We start from the raw sequence: 16270 nt of genomic DNA, 5'->3' as shown, positions 1-16270 counted from the left end.
GCGCCTAAGCCAGCAACCCCATCGTTAGTGACTACTTTGCCAAAAGAAAGTCTTCCAAAATGAAAGCGCCGCTCACCACTCTGCAGGATAATGTACTGAAGTTTCACCTAGGGATGATTTACAGGATTAATTATCGTGGAATCGTGAAATAATATTTGGGCATTTTTCTTTTTCTTTTCTTTTTTTTTTTTAATTAAAAAAAGAAAGAAATAGAAGGGGAAAGAAAGAGAGCAATGTAAATGAACTAGAAAGCTAAACTCCCAAAGCCTCCTGCCCTGTTTGTCGGAGGAGGTGTTATTTTGTATCGTCTAATCCCTTTGGATGTGAATCCCTCGGACAGCCACAGCCATGGACACACACGCTGGCTCCCCGGCCCTCCCCGCGACGGCGATGGCAGACCGTTGAAGCCGGGCTGTGGAAAAAACATTTGGCTTTTAATCTGAAATATCAACAGAGCTCGCTCAAGGAAGCAAATAAATCAAACGGAAGGCTAAATGAGCGGTCAAGAATACGACGAAACGCTGGGTAACTGCCGTCTTTGCCTCTGTAGCGAGTTGCCTGCAGAGGCTGGAAGACAAAGGTTCCTGCAGCAGCAGTGCCGGCCGCAGGTTGCGCGGGAGCCTCAGCCGTGCTGCGGCTGCCGTTCAGTGGCAGCCGCCCGTCACTGCACGAAGGCTTTCCTTCGGCGGCGGAGCTCTTTCCGTCCGTCTAGGTTCAAGTCAGTCGCCCAGAGGCCGATGTTCAGGTCCTGCGTGCGGTTTCTGCCCGAGCATTCCCGTTCCCGTCACGCCAGGCTGGCTGCGCGCCGTTCCATCGCGGGGCCGAGGAGCGGTTCTGCCTCTTGGCAGCCGTGCCGTGGCTTTCGCCGGCGAGGAAGGCTTTGTGCTTGAGGTCAGAGGGACAGATACTCGTGGTTACCCTGCGCCTTCCTCGCTTCTGAAGGAAGATGTCCCTGACATCAGGACCGGTGATGGAGGAACGGGCAGCGCTTAGCGCCTGGGGGAGCAGAAACTGATGTTTGAAAGGGACGGATCCTGGCAGTGAAGAAAGTAACTCCCGGTCCCGTATTTGTGAATAGTTATGGATTAACATGAGTGAAAGATTGGAGCGGTCGGAGATTTCGTTGGCATGACTGTCATCGCTGCAGTGGGACTCAAGAGCCTGTCTGGATGGATTTCCACGGCTTACTGAGCCGGACAGACCACAGCCTCACGCCACCTTTTCTTCTTCTCTACCTTTTCCTTCTAGTCTCACCAGAAGCCAAGAGGTGAATCGCAGTTTGAAGCTTACTGGAACATGTTTACCCCATGTCCCCTTTAATTTGCTGACTGACTGGCGCTGGCCGGCTTCATTCCCTTGGGTCCTTGGAGGGACGTCCAAGTCGCGGTGAAGCGGAGAGCCCAGGGCTCCTGCAGCCCCTGCCCTGCTCCTCAGCCCTCCAGTGATCCCACAAACGTTCTCGCACCTCTCAAAGCACAGCAGAAGGGTTGCTCGCTTTATTACTCCGCATTGTCTGCTCATAGGTGCCATTTGAGTCGCTGACAGACCAGGAATTACATCCCGCCACGTGTTAAGGGTGCGTTGTGTCCGAGGGGGTTGTTCACTCAGTTTCTCCTGCTCTTTCCCTGCAGTTCATTCCCATGCCGGTGCTCTACGGTGTCTTCCTCTACATGGGTGTCGCTTCCCTCAACGGCGTGCAGGTGAGTCCCTCCGACGACCGGGCTCCCTGCCGAGCCTTCTCCATGAGACGGCAGTCATGAACCGGCGCGGGGTTTCTTTCGGCACCCTCCGGCCTTCCCCTCCTCCTTCATGGCCTCCTTTCCCTTCCCTTCCCAAGCGAGCCGGGGAGGGCGGCAGTGCTGCCAGACGTTGCCGCAGGCTGGCTGGCCGTCCTGAGGGTCACACCAGAGGGGAGCGATGGGCCCAAGCGGGAGGGCGGCCGAGTCTGGTCCCTGTGAGCGACGGTGGGAGCTTTGGGAAGACCCAGGGGTCTTTTGGGAAGACCTCGGCGGTGCCGAGCGTAGCGTACGCTTCCAGAGGCCCCGCGGTTGGGGTCCTCTGCCGGGACGTCTGTCGCAGGCCAGAGGAAAACAAGGGAAGGTGATGTATGGCGGCGGGGTTATTCCGCAGCCTTAACGAGCGGGAACATTGCTGTTTGCCGGGGAGGGGAAGCCAAGCCCTTCTCTTTGTCGTTGAGGAAATATTACGTAAGGAGCCTTTCTCACAGCGCAGCGTCTGTAATCGGCCCTCAGAAGCTGGAAGTGGGTTTTGTTGCTTTCTGGCACCCTGTTAATTGCGGCCTTTCTTTTTCGCGCCTGGTTGTGCTCTAACGGGAAAGGACTGCCTGTTCTGTGAGCACCATGAGAATTTCCTTGGGTGTTCTTAAAAATGGCCCGGGCTTTCATTCCCTCGTGTGAGACCCGTCTGGTCTGAGCAGCGGGCAGCAAGCCCGCGTTCGGGCAGGGGACAACGAGGGGATTGTACTGGTCGCCCTGGGGCTGGCTCTCCCGGAGGGGATTTCCCCTGGTGCCTGGCCCAGGTGGTCGGGGGACAGGGCAGCTCGTTTGCCCCTGATCAAGGATGTTTTTCACTTGATGAGAAATCCCGATTTTTGGTTGAACTCCAAGTCCATCCGGTCCAGCACGGGGCAAGGGACGCTGCCGGAAAAGCTGCCCGTCTGCCTCGCTCTTCGGTCAGCTGCCCTTCTGTTCTCTGGTGACGTGATGTCTGCCCTCACCTCTGCTCACCTCTGCTCCCAGTTTATTTGGGGGGGGGGTGGAAAGCATTGTTTTTAAATGCTGAATGTCATTCCGTGGCAGGAGCGGGGCAGGGGAGGGCGGCAGAAGCGACCCAGAGTTTGATGCCGACCGTAGTTTTGGCATTCATCTCATTTTCTCTGCTTTTTGGGTAACGAAGTGCTCCTTTCGAGAGAAAACGCCCTGTGTGCCCAGCCGCAGCAGATCGAGCCCGTTCTTTTCACGCCAGCGGAGCCATTTCCGCCGTCGCCTCTGTTCTGGGCTTAGACCAGATCATCCTGCTCCTTAAAACAAAGGCACCCCGAGCCTTGCCTTGAGAGGCGCTTCGCTCCTGCGCCTCTCTTCAGTTCCCAAATACAGAGTAGAGCTGGGACCTTCACCTGAGACAACTGAACTGGCGTGTCTCGCCCACCACACGTTAAGCACAAGTCAGTCAGGATAGAGGGGCTGTGCTGGGTTTTCTGCTGGGTTTCTTTTACGGAGGGAAAGCAAGTTGATTCAAGGTCACACTTCATAGCGGAATAACGCTTTTGTATCTCTTTTTCTGCGTATCCTGGGTTGCGTTTAAATGCTCGTTTCTTTTCCTTTCCAGTTCATGGATCGTCTGAAGCTGCTCTTGATGCCTCTAAAACACCAGCCTGACTTTATCTACCTGCGCCACGTCCCGCTGCGCAGGGTCCATCTGTTCACCTTCCTGCAGGTGGTGTGCCTGGCCCTCCTCTGGATCCTCAAGTCGACCGTGGCTGCTATCATATTCCCCGTCATGGTAGGCGACCCTCTCCTTCACATCCCTCCTGTCGCAGCCCGCGCCCTTCCCCGCGCGGCCGTACCCTCCCGTAAACGGACAAATCCAGCCCATCCCTGTCAAATCCCCAGCTCGGGGCTCTGCCTCCGTGCGCAGCGCTGATGTACGACTGCACGGGGTCAGTGTTGCCGTCGCCGCCTTTCCATAAACCCTCTGGAGGAAAACAAGCCTGGAAAGTTAATTTTTCTCCAGAAAGGTGTAGTTAGCTTGACCGTTCCTGGCTGCCAAGGTTAGATGTGCCGTGTTTTCTCCTTGAGCTGCACGAACGAATGAGAGGTGCGGAGTTTTCCTTTTTTAGCCCACACTAATTACCGTACAGAAAATGTCTCCCTCGCTTTTAAATAGCACAAATCGACAAAACCAAGAACGAGGCTCACTGCGAAGAGGTGTGCCGAACAGAGGGGAAGGATTAGCTAAATCGAGAGCAAAACAAGCACTGTCTTTTCCCTTGAGCTTGAGTAAAAAGACAATAATGTCGATTCATGCGTTCGCACAGGAGGATGATATACGTACGTTTGCAGGACGCGTGTCCTCCTTCTAATAATGCACGTCAAAGTCCTGTTCAAACTTACTCTGGATGTTGAGAGATAAAATGTTGATCACACAGAAGAACTGTTTCTTAAATACACGCCGTGCAGTCAGTCAGGTGGAGTATTTCTACATCAAGGAAGGGGAGTAGCGAGATGGGTTTCTGTGCCTTTAGATTATTACTAGAGCTACAGCCACAATTAGGTGCTTAGACCAAATGAAAACCAAACGAGTGTTAAGGGGAGTTGATACGTATACTTTGCCTCAGGTCAAAGCTTTACGAAACTCCCTTGAGCAATTTGGTCCCAGTGTCACCCCGTTTCAGGTTTACGGACAAGTAGAATTTCAGTTGTGGGTGTAGTTGTGACCTGCAGTGCTTATTTAAGGGAGAGAAGGAGGGAAAGTGGAAAACAAAACAAGGAGAAGTGTTTGTTCTCTGATGCTGGTGAAATTAGAAGAGAAAAGGTTATTCAAGTAAAAAAAAAATATCCTCCACATGTTCGTGCTGGGACACCCGCTCATATATAAAGGCGTTAAAAGTCGGCAGTTCCCGCTGACACGCTGTTCCAGTGCATTTTCACGGCTGCTGAAAGCTGACTCTGAGATCCGGACGCTCCTCCTCTTTGCCCCCGATAGAGAAGCTGAGGGAACTCTGAGCCTGCTGAAGTTTGGTATAACGGTGCAAACGCAGTGAACGTACAGTCCTGGCTTAGTTGTAGCTGGATCTGATAACAAAAACGCCGTTACTTGCACCCGTGAACAAAAAGACTATGAACTTCCAATTTGTGAAGATCCGGCCGACAGCCAAACCTCTCTTTATTTGAAGTAAAAGCACTTTTAATACGAAAGTAATTGGTAATGGGATAATCCCGGGTGTCTACATGGCATCTTTCCCCCCTCTGAGTAGTTTCTCACTTCTGTAATCGTGTCTTAAGTTACGCAAGGCAAAGCTTGAGATCCTTTCCTAGGAGTTGTTTGTGCCGTTGATCATCATTGCTCGGAACAAATTCTTCATCTTAAAGGCAGTCTTCGGTTGTCAGGAATAGGTTATATTTTTTAACGGCCAAGTCGAGCTTTCGCTCTGTCGGTGGTCCTTTGGCACAGCGTGCGTGTGACCTTGGTAGGCTTCTGGTGGTCGTGGTAAACCCACCGTCGCTGTAAACTCCTATTATTTCAGACATGTCCCTTTTTTTTTTCCCCCCAGTGCTTTTGTTTGCAGTCTTGCACAGAAGAAGCTTTTCCTCCAGTTTTGTGCAGCCACAATCCTGGTAAACTTTATTCTGCAAACTCTGAGGGCACAGTTTGGCCCTCTTCTAAAGAGTTCTTACGTCTGGGGAAGCGGTGAGAAAAAAGTAAAGACAATTACTCAGGCTGCCCTTGTGAACCTGCATAGGTAGGCTAAATCCAAAAAATAAACGAAAATACTCATTTCTTGTCTCTATAGTTTTGCTCAATGCGTGTCAGTTGGATGTTAAAGAGGACCTCTGTCTCTACGGGTGTATGAAGTGATGACGTGCTCTTTTTGTACGTCGCTCCTGTTTATTCTGACGTGAAGCAGTCACAGCTCAGACGTTCAAGTTGATAGCGATGTCCCAGGTGGTCACCTTGCTCCCCGCGTGCTCGTTTACAACCAGGATTACAGTGTGTGTGGGATGAAGAAGCAGTGTCAAGAGGAATGCCCAGAGCGTTCCCAGTGAAAGGTAAAATGTGACTGAGAAGTCCCTCTCTGCCTTTGCAGATCCTGGCCCTCGTAGCAGTCAGAAAAGCCATGGACTACCTCTTCTCCCAGCATGACTTAAGCTTTCTTGACGACGTCATTCCAGAAAAGGACAAGAAGAAGAAAGAGGACGAGAAGAAGAAGAAGAAAAAGAAGGGCAGCGTGGACAGTGACAATGATGACGTAAGGAGCTTTCTGCCCTTGTCAAATTACTCATTTCTAGCTAGCTGATCCCAGGGGACGGTCCACGCCCCCCCCAGCTCTGGGGCTGGGGCTTTCCCAGCCTCTTTCGAAGCCGACCAGCTCAGTCTTTTGCTGCAGCAGCAAACCGGCCCCAGACAAAACTTCTTCTCTCCATTGCCTTCCCTTTGGCAGGCGTCACCAGCCTGCGGTAGGTGGCACTTGGGTTGCCAGGAATGAAATCACACTTTCCACAAGAGCACTAGATACCTGCCGAGATGTCGTGCCCTTTACTAGAATGCCTTTTGTCACCCTGCCTTGCTCATCTTTCCCTCCTCCGCCTTTCTCCCCCGTCATTGTCTTTTACCTTTTAGAAGGACGATGGCTTTCGCCAGCAGCTCTGTTACTTCTGAATATATTCTGGTTTTCTTTTTGGATATTTTTTTAATTGCTCTCTTTAAAAGCACAAAAAGATGTGACTTGTCATGTTGCGGGAAAGACTGCTTTCTGTTGATAATACCATGACCTAAATATTTTCAAAGCGTAGGTGCCCTTCTGCGGTACGCTCTTTGGTCCTACCTCAGGTTGCAGCGTGGCCTCAAATAGCGAGATGTAGCTGCTTATGTCATTGCTAGGGGCGGCGACCTGACCAGACCAGATCCATGTGCCTTAGACTGGTTTATTTTTTACTGTATATATGAGAAGAGGAAACGTAGTCCTCGTGCCTTCGAACGTTCTCCTGCCCAGGTCTAGCGTGAACTCCAGTGCCATCAATGTGTCCTGCAGCGCTGAACCCGCTGGTTGTGCGGCGCTTGGTCTGGGAGGGGAGCTGGCTGCCTTGGCCAGCATTGCCTTCTGCATCGTGAAAAGGGAGCTAGGCTTTAACGATTCCGGGCCACGCGGAGAGGACTCGTTCTGCTCACGTAATCGTGGGAACCAGAGTTGCTGAAGAAGGGCTTTTCCCACCATACAGGCAGAGGTATGCCTGAAGCCAGAAAAAAAAAATCCCATTTTTAACGCGTCAGGAGGAACAAACGAGAAGGGGTCGCGCTCTGGCAGGAGGCAGGCAGCGGGAGAAGTCAGCTGGCCTTTTCCTAGATCTTGCTCAAGGTCGGGAGGACAGAGAAGGCAACCTCGGTCCTGGTGGAGAGCGAGCGAGAACCCGCCTCCTTAACGTGAGAGCTGCAGAGCACCGCGGCGGGTCCGCGTCAGAGGCGGCAGTCAGGCCAGTCCGATGAGAGAACGTGCCAGGGCCTTGCTATAAGGAGTATACGCTGTCTGAAGCAGCGCGTGCGCGCTGCCGGGGACAGCACGAGGCGTTTGGTAGGTGAGGGTGCAGGAGGTGCCCGGATCCACGCCTTGTCCAACAACCAAGCTGCATCCCAGCTGGCAGGACTGGCGCTCGCTCCAGGCAGCACGCTCCCCTTTCCCGTCATTCCTCCGGCTCCTGCGAGGCCGAGGGTTTCCTTCAGCAGATAGCTTTGTACGCGCCGAAATGAGAGAAGGCGCCCTACTCCGTGCCTAGCGAATGGTCAGCGAAGGTTTGACTCCGTCCCCTCCTCCTGCCCCATTCGAATCCAGCAGCGTCGTATCCTGGGCCGTGGCTCCTGCCTCTCCGCGATGTTTTAAGCTATCTCCTCTCTTCTCAGGCTGTTAATGAATTTCAGGTACAGTATTTAATCTGTTGGGTAAGAGAGTTTATGCAAAATGTTGGTTCTTAACTCGTCTTGGGTTTTTTTTTTTCAGCACTTGCCTTTACCAGCTTCTGCGATCGTAAAGCACTTGGCATTATCGGTGTGATTATTTTCACGCTTTCCCTTCCAGAAACGTGCCTCCGCACCGTTAGTACTGGGGGTTTGGCGGGCAGTACGGCAACTGGAGTTGGGCGGCGAGAAGTGCTGGGCGTTGCTAACGCGGGTGGGGTTGGATGAGCGAGTACGGCGAAACCCGGCGCCAGCGAGACCGCTGTCAGCGCTGGTTAGGACGCACCTCAAGTTCTCAGTGCGGTTTGCTAGCAATCGGGCAGTGGCAAACGTGCGGCAAAGAAAGATTCTCAGTAATCTCACCATTTTTTCTTCCAGCTTGTCTTTACAAAGCGGGAATTAGTGCAACCGATTGCCGTGTTTGCCTAATGAAACCTCAAGCGCCTTGGCTTTCTCACCAATTTTATGTCAAAACATGCATGATCCAAAAAAGCCCAGAGAATTTTAAAAAAAAAAACAACAAACCAACTTTGAGCTAATATATATAGTTTCAGAGTCAGAATCTCCCCTTTGGGGCATGTTTGCCAACTGCAGATACTTTCTCCGTCTCTCTGTTCCTTTTAGATGGTGAAGTTTAAAGCAGACCCTGAGCGTCAGCCTTGCGGGGCCCCAGACCTCTCATATTTATTTATTAGCACTGAAACGGCGAGACGCTGGAGAGGTTACCCGGCTCTGACACTCTGCTTACAGCACGGCCCCACAGGGACGGACGTTTTGGGACGGCTTGAGTGCCTCGGCGCTTTTCTGCGGAATCATCTTTACTTGAGCTATGCTTACGCCTCAGCCTCGTAAAAATACTCCTGAGGAAATATTTTGCTATTGGAGTACGAAGTGCCGCACTGGGTGCCAATGTTAGAAATCATTTTAAAAATAAAATGCCGGGAGAGCGATTCTCTGTAATGTTTTCCTGCCCTGACGTGAAGGTCTCCCCCGCTCCGCCCCAGCCTGGCGCTCGGTGCCGTGTCTGGGAACAAAGATGTGTTAACCAAGTTCCGCCAGCTTGTGCCGTCCCAGCCTTTCCTTGGTTAGGAGAAGGTGCTTTCCTTTTAAAAAAAGCAAACGAATTCCAAGTAGCTTGCCCTGAGCAGAAGCAGGTGGGTTGTTGAGGCGGGTGGGGTACGAACCCCGCGGGTACCCGAACGGGGGCCCCCCGAGCAGAGCTGGTCTCTGCGCCTCTCGTCGGCCGGTTTGCTGTGCCGCGGCTGGCTGGGAGCAGGGAGCTGCCTCCTCACGGGCGCCCTGGCCGCCGTGAGCTGCGTTACTCTAACGAGAGGGGTAACCGAGAGCGGGTTCGGCTCGACTGACGTACGGGAGGTGCTGAGACAGTCCGGCTCGAGGAACCTCTGCCATAGCGCGTCTGGCCCTCGTCCTCGTAGAGCAATTGGGGAGAAAAAAGGGGTTTTTTGGAAATCCCAGCAGGAGACGATGAGCACTCTGATGAGCTGTCTCAGAAGGCAGCGCCCTGCTCGTTCTGCCTACGAACGCGTTCTCCATCCGTGTTTCCCGCAGCCAACGCCAGGCTGAATGGGAAGCTGGTGGCGAAGGAGCTGGTGAGGTGGGGAAGGGGGAAGGCGACGGTTGCACGAGATGGTTCTTTCCATCTGTTTCGCTTCCGTAGCGCGAAGGAAGAGGGAAAGTGGGGTGCGGTGGGGAACCAGTGGAACCCAGCAGGCAACTGAGCTGGATGATGTTTTTTTAATTTTTTTTCTTCTTTTCCTCATTCCTACAGAAACCGTATGAAGGCTAATTTTAATTTGTGGGAGATGATAAGAGAGCGAGCAGTGAAAATATTCTAAGACCTTTTACACGTTTCTTTCACAGTCTGACTGCCCCTACTCAGAAAAAGTCCCAAGTATTAAAATACCAATGGACATCATGGAGCAGGAACCTTTCCTAAGTGATAGCAAACCTGCCGACAGTGAGTAGAACTAACCTCTTGCATGCCTGCTTGACTCTGCCTTGCAGTACAAAAATAGAGATGTTTAGAGTGATTTTTTTTAAAAAAAACACAAGCTTTCCTATTACTTGAGAAGTACTTCTTGTTTTTTGGTTTGGTTTTTTTTTTTTTTTTTTTTTAATTTTAATTTCCAGGCTTCTGATTTATGACAGGTTTGGGGTTTGTGAGCCTTTTTCTTTGCTCGTTACAAACTTGATGTTGTTCCTTCTGGTGCCTGCAGCTTAAGCGCTTTTCTCCAGCTACCACCAGGTCTCGTGGCCGTTCCCCCTCTCTGCTCCTCTCTTTTCTGACCTTTCCTGTTTTCTCTTAACGCTGCTGACCGTTCGATTTTTTTATTATTTTTTTCCCGTCTGAGCCTAGTGTTCTGGATTTGCAGCATGTCTAAACTGCATCGCTGTCCCGTTACTGTTTGTTTCCTTAGGTGCCAAGCAGTTGCAAAAATCAGCGCTTAAAAGAGTAATTAAGCGTGTCATTGATCCGCATTGCGCATTAAACTGACAAGGCAGTGATCACTTGCCCATTAACGTATTTCCCTTCTTAGGTGACTTGCTTTTGCGCTATTCTGTTTCTTTTTGATTTCTTAAATTAATATCCATAACTGATTATTATGATCTTCATTTTCAGTCACTTCCACTTTTCATGTTACGGTCTTTTAAGTGAGGAATCGGGAATAACAACTGACCGTAGCTTTTCTGCCTTGGCGCTGACTTTTTAAAACACTGCGAGCAGTGGGTGCCACGTGGAGATAAATATGCTGGTTTGTCGTGAGCCGGGAGGGGAGAAATACAAGTGGTAGTAACAGATCAGTACCGCTGCGATGCTGCTGCTAAGATTTCTAGGAGTAGGACCGAAACCCGCAGATCTTGAGATCCTTAAACTATCATTTGAGTTCCAGAGCTGGTCCCAAAGTCGCTTGCCTTGTGGTGGCACTTAGCAATCCTGATCGGTGCCCTGTGGGTTTTCGATACAGGAGCACTTGGAGGTTGGCATTAGAGAGCAAAGGCAAAGAGAAAGAGACTGTTTCCTGGCGATGCAGATATTCTCAGGGGTTTGCCGATAAGGAAAAGGAGCGAAATCTGCCTCGGACGACCAAACGGATCCTCCTCGTTTTTCTGTGAAAATGCCCTGGTGCATCCTAAGCGTTGTTACGGAGGATTTTATGATCCATTTTCTGAGGCAGTGTTTTCAACACCTCTAAGGCTGAAGTAGTTAAGGAAAAGTTAATTCTGCGGCAAACCTGTTTGTTGGAACGCCCTTTGAGACAACACGGGGTAAAGCACCCATGAGCCGAGCAGCAGTGGGTTTGCATATTTGTACATTTTTCGGAGCCAGTACTTGATTTGCTGGGGTTTAATTAGAAACAAAGAAAATTAAAAAAAAAAAATAATCAGGCCTTTGGACTAGAAAAAGTAGCTGGAATCCATCAACAGCGTGGCATTGCTGTAGAATATAACTGTGCTCTGCAATTCAAAGCATATTACTAATAATCCTGCTAATACTAGGTGTAGATAAAAGGTAAGTCTCCAGGTGGTGAAACTTTTGGGAAATGAGTCTTTGGGTCGTGTTGGCAGTTAAAGGGTTTTTGTCTGGGAGGAGAGAGAGAGAGAGAAACGGGGTGGGTTTATTGACAAGGTGTGACGTGCACCCGGCAGGCAGGCAGGCAGCGGTAAAAAAGCACTGCCAGGCAGATGAGAGCGTACTGGAGAAACTGGGGCTGGGCGTGAGAAGCCCCCAGCGCTGCAGGCACTGACCAACAAGGCTCTCTTCCCTCCCCGGCAGGAGAGAAAGCCCCAACATTCCTTGAACGCCATACGTCGTGCTGAGACAATTCCTTTCCTTCGGTCACACGCCATGCCAAGGTAAGCACCCAAAAACCGCACCGTGTAATCATTCCTCGGAAGCATCCGGGCTACCCCTCCGTATACCCAAAGTTTCTGTCCCCCTGTAGGAAGCTCTTAGGAAGCACTTGGAGAAAGTTCCCTATGTCCCAAGCCAATGGGTGACACGGCTGCGGGACGCGCGAGGGCTGCGCCAGCCTTGGTCAGAACCCTGCTGCCCTGCCCGTGGCTGCTTTGGGGTCTAAACCAGGAGAAGGACGTGGAGCAACTGGGAGGAGTCTAGAAAACCCATCCACAGGGGAAAAATGACATTAGTTGGATTTGTTTAGCCTTTAAAAAAACCAAGAGAGAGACAGTGAGAGAAAATTGCTGTTATGCTTTCCTTCAGCCATGTAACAGGATGCTGCAAAGAGGAAGTAATCCATTTTCCCATGTCTGCGCTGGAAAATAGAGTCAATAATAACCTCAGACTGCAGCAAGGAAGAGTTAGGTAACAATTTCTCAGAGCTCAGCCACGGCTCGGCCCCGCGGGGCCACCCTGGGCCTCCCCGCGCCAGGGGTTGGCTCTAGACCCAGGTGCTGTGGGGTTTGCGGGTGTTGCACAGCTCGGTGTGAGGCACAAGCGCTGGACACTTGGGGCAGTGGTCAGAGTACCTCATCGAAATTCTCTTACGTGGTGTACGGGCCTTAGCTTAGGGCGAGCTGTACGTTCCCTGGGCACCTCTACGCTGCCGGTTCCCGAAAGCGGCGTTGCACGAGCCGATGCAAGGAGCCGCGACTGGGAGTCCAGCGGTTGTTCCGCTTCCAGGTGGGACGCTGTCTGTTGGCTGTCCGGAAAGTCCCAGGACCCCCAGTTTTCCCAGTTTACGCCAGTTGCCCCTCTGCTGTGTCTGTAAAGTGCCGGTGGTTAATTTTGTTCGGGATTTGCTAGCAGAAGTCCTGAGCGCGGCGGACGGCGTTGGGCGGGCTGCGAAGGCTGGAGGTAGCCCCCGCTCTCACCTTCTCTTTCTCTCTCTTCGCAGCCCTCCACGAACTCCAGTTAAAGTTGTGCCTCAAATTAGAGTAGAACTTGAGCCTGAAGACAATGGTTATTTCTGGAGGAGCAAGGGAACAGAAACTACTTTGTAATTTGTCTGTCTGTTAAATCTTTTATGGAATTTGTTTTGTCACTAGCCAAATATTAAAAGGCTCTCTGCTCCCCACCCGCATAAGTAAATGAGACATCCCGCGCTGCCCCGCCACATCTCCTCCCATCCCTCCTCACCCGATTTTCCCCGCGCTGACCAAGACTCGTTTTGCCTTCTCTGTCGCTCCGACGTGCACGCGTGTCCCTCGTTGGCGAGCAGGGGGCAGAAGCGTTGAGGATACCACGTCGCACCGGTGGGCGATGTCAGGGGCGCTGCCGTTGCCGTAGTTGTGAATCAGGGTTGGTTGGTTTGTCCGTTTGTCCTCCGGCAGAACAAAACTGGCCTCCAGGCGAATTCGCTGTCTTGCTTACGCTGCTCGAAGATGCTGGCAAGTGCTGCTGATACTAATTTGCTCTTAAAGCCTCTACTCGTAGGTAACGCAGGAAGGAAAAGGAAAAGGTACTTCGCTCCCAGCACAGACAAACCGTTGCCATCGTTGTAGCACGTGTGTTGAAATGTCCCTTTCCTATGCAATTTTTTTTTAAAGAAACACTTTAATGGACTTAATCCGTCAGGTACATTGAAGAGTGTTATTTTCCTAGATTATTTTGTTTAAATTATGGGGGCCTAACCTACGACTTTTTTTTGTCAATTTTTTTAACCTTTTTTTAATTACTGTAAAGAAAAATGAATTTTTCCTGCAGCAGGAAACATATAGTTATGAGTAGTTCTACCTCTTATTTCTAGATGCCAGGCTTTCTGTAAAAAATGTAATGTACCATATATAATGTGATTTTTACAAAAAACAAAACCACGACACCACACCGCAATCTCCAGGACATGGCATAGCGCTGGATCAGTTTGATTAACACCTTCTACTCCGAAACGTCTGTTTCGCTTAGGGTCATGTTAATTTTTATTTTTATTTTATAAGTAATCTAACTTTACTATGAAGGAGACGGGATGTAACTTAAATCTCTTGTGATCTGGGAAGAGTCTTAAACGTAACGGTGGTAAGCGAAACACTGGCCGGCTACCGACGTCAGCGGACGGATGCTGATTGTACTCATGCTGTTGGTTTCCTACGCGGTATTGTTGGAACTATTTCTTTGGAAACATCGGTGCGCGCGTGCGTGCGCGTGAGCAAGACCCCGTGTGCAGTTCAGGCACGATGACGGCGCAACGGAGGAGGAAGCCGAAGACGCCTACTGGGATGCTCAAACCCACGCTCGTATTCGCCAGGCTCACCAGCATCCGCACCCCGCATCCGTTTTCCCTCATCTGCAGAATTCACCCGAAATCTTGACCGCTGGCTCCTCCACCCGTCCATCCGTGCTGCGTCGATAGGAAGCAGGCCAGGCATGGGCACGCCCAGGCTTCTGGTTTTAAACCGAACGAGCAAATACCACCCTGGGGGAGGTGATCTTCTCTCCGTAGCACGTGCGCGCAGGTACTGGTGTGCGCACGTAAGCACGCATTTCGGAAGTTTCTTTGATGAAGGCGGGGATTACGTGTAATGCACTAAAGGCTTCATCAAAAAAGAAGAAAAAGAAGAAAAAAAAGCCCAGCTGTGAGAGCTAATTCCCCAATGGAAAAAAATCCCTCCCCAGAGGACAGACACGTTCCTGCGCTTTTGTCCTCACGAAACCAAAGTCCGTGTTGGTTAAGTAAAGAGAATTTCATGATGGTGCTGAGACCTTTATGCCAAATTTTAGCATCTTACTCGCAGTAGCCGTATGCGCGACGAGCGGCGCAGAATAGGGCTGTTGGTTTCTTCCCCCGACGTGCTGTAGCAGCAGCTGGCCGCCTTGCCTTCCCCGCAGCGCTTCCTTCAAGGGCGAGTCCATCGGGACCGCGGTGGTTGGCGCTTGAGCTGCCGCCGCCGGCCGTTGCTGCAGGGACGGCGGGGCTGCAGAGGCGCCTACGTGGCACACGCGCGTGCGCACGCCTCCGTGCGCTCCCCGCCTCCTTCTCGAGGGGTCTCGGTTTCGGCTTCCGTGAAACGTGTGTTGAGTCTGGGATCGGCATCCCGGGAAGCCAGCCCCAACCCGCTGCGGAAGGGCTGGGGAGATGTCGGAAACGGCCAGAAAAGGGGCGGCTCGGTGCTCTCCTCCGCTGCCGGGGCCCGCTAGCTGGAGGACAGACGACCCGGGAAGCGCAGTGCCGGCTTCAGCCACCCGCTTCCATCCCGCCGTGAGCACCGGTCCCTGGCTCCCCAGGGAGGGACAGCCTCGAGCGTCGCCTGCGGAGCACGGGGGAGCTGCCTGTGCCTGCTCAGACCTTTGGTTTGTAGGAATCCCAGTAGCTGAGGAGGGAAGATGAACCCGGACGAAGAGAGGGAAGCGGCGTTCCTGCTCCCGGTGGGCTCCGCGGCAGGACCCCGCGCCCGCGCGCACAGCCCACGCGCAGCTTCGCGTCGGCCGGCCCCTGGTGACGTGTCTCCTCGACAGTGAGGTCTTCCACCGTCTACCGCGTTAAATGTACTTGAAATGTATTGACTGCTGATCTGGAGCTTTCTCTCTCTTTTTTTTTTTTGTTCTTTAAATTTTTATTTTAACCCGAGGGAGGTGGTGTGCAGAGGGTAGCGTTGCTGAAGGGACGGGACAAAGATTTCTGTAGCTTTCCATGAGAAACACCCAACTCCGGGGCCAGGAGCTGGAAATGTTTCCGTTCCTGGTGCCTGCCGCCAGCGCAGGGGGGGCTCCTCGCTTGGTTTTGCCTTTTAAAACCCAAACCCGGCACAACGAGAGCGGCCGAGAGCGCGGAGGCGTGCGGGCTGACCCGGGCAGCGGCCAAGGTCCCCGCGGGTGGTGGGAGCCCCGCGAGCCCCCCCGCCGCAGCCAGCTTTGTCCCGGCCCCGGGGGCGTCTGCCGCCGTAAGCCCACGCACGGCTGTCATCGGGGACGAGATATCTTGGTGGTTTTATTTTATTTTTGGGGGTGGGGTGGGTGTTTTTTGAATCAACACGCACTTTCAGATACTTTTGGTGGTGTTTTTAATTCTCGTAAGTCTGTATTTGCTTTGGAGGAAAGAATAAAAACTTAGTAGAAAATGAAGTGGATCAAGATGGTGGAACAAAAAAGGAAAAAAAGCAGAAAACATTTCAATGTATTAAAATGATTTTTTTTTCCAGTAATATAAACCACGAAATTCCTTATAACATTATAGTATTTTACAGTTTTATGAAGCTTTCTATTGTGACTTTTATGGAATCAAAAGATGAAGATGATGAGATATTTTAGCATTTATATTTTTCAAAATTAAATGTATACTGAAAATAAAGTAACTTTATGCATTTACTGGAGAGTGCGCGTGGCGTTCTTCGTTTGTCTTGTTTGATGGAACCGAGACCGCTGTTGTCGTGATCGCCGTTTCCGAGGAAAGCTGCTCGGCGGCTCTCCGGAGGGAGGGGATGCTGAGGAAAGGTCCCACAAATACACGTGAGAACGTAGAGAAAGTCTCTTACCAACCCGGGAAGGCGTTGAGGACGTACGGCTGTGAAAGGGAGTTCTAATGCCAGAAATGCTCTCTCTTGGATAATGTATTGAAGCTTTTCGGGGAGGGAAATAGAACTTTTTCAGCCCGTTCCTTCCTGGGGG

General features: G+C 51.6%; 1 protein-coding gene across 8 annotated transcripts in view; it reads left to right on the top strand.

The window, feature by feature from the left end:
- The window catches only part of SLC4A4 (solute carrier family 4 member 4), a 215976-nt gene extending 200003 nt beyond the window's left edge, over positions 1-15973 (top strand). For 4 of the 8 annotated variants that reach the window (XM_075750848.1, XM_075750852.1, XM_075750854.1 and 1 more), the window contains 6 exons: positions 1632-1700; positions 3349-3522; positions 5828-5989; positions 9571-9667; positions 11465-11565; positions 12567-15973. In XM_075750848.1, coding sequence (XP_075606963.1) covers positions 1632-1700; positions 3349-3522; positions 5828-5989; positions 9571-9667; positions 11465-11529 — 567 coding nt within the window. In that variant the 3' untranslated portion in view covers positions 11530-11565; positions 12567-15973. The remainder of the gene's footprint in view (positions 1-1631; positions 1701-3348; positions 3523-5827; positions 5990-9570; positions 9668-11464; positions 11566-12566) is intronic. The other 4 variants (XM_075750850.1, XM_075750855.1, XM_075750856.1 and 1 more) reach the window with 1 other exon arrangement.
- Positions 15974-16270: the final 297 nt, after the last annotated feature.

This window comes from Balearica regulorum, chromosome 4 (genome assembly GCF_011004875.1).
Source record: "Balearica regulorum gibbericeps isolate bBalReg1 chromosome 4, bBalReg1.pri, whole genome shotgun sequence".
Taxonomy (NCBI): Eukaryota; Metazoa; Chordata; class Aves; order Gruiformes; family Gruidae; genus Balearica; species Balearica regulorum.
The sequence above is the reverse complement of the archived record's forward strand: the minus strand, read 5'-3'. Positions and strand labels throughout refer to the sequence as shown.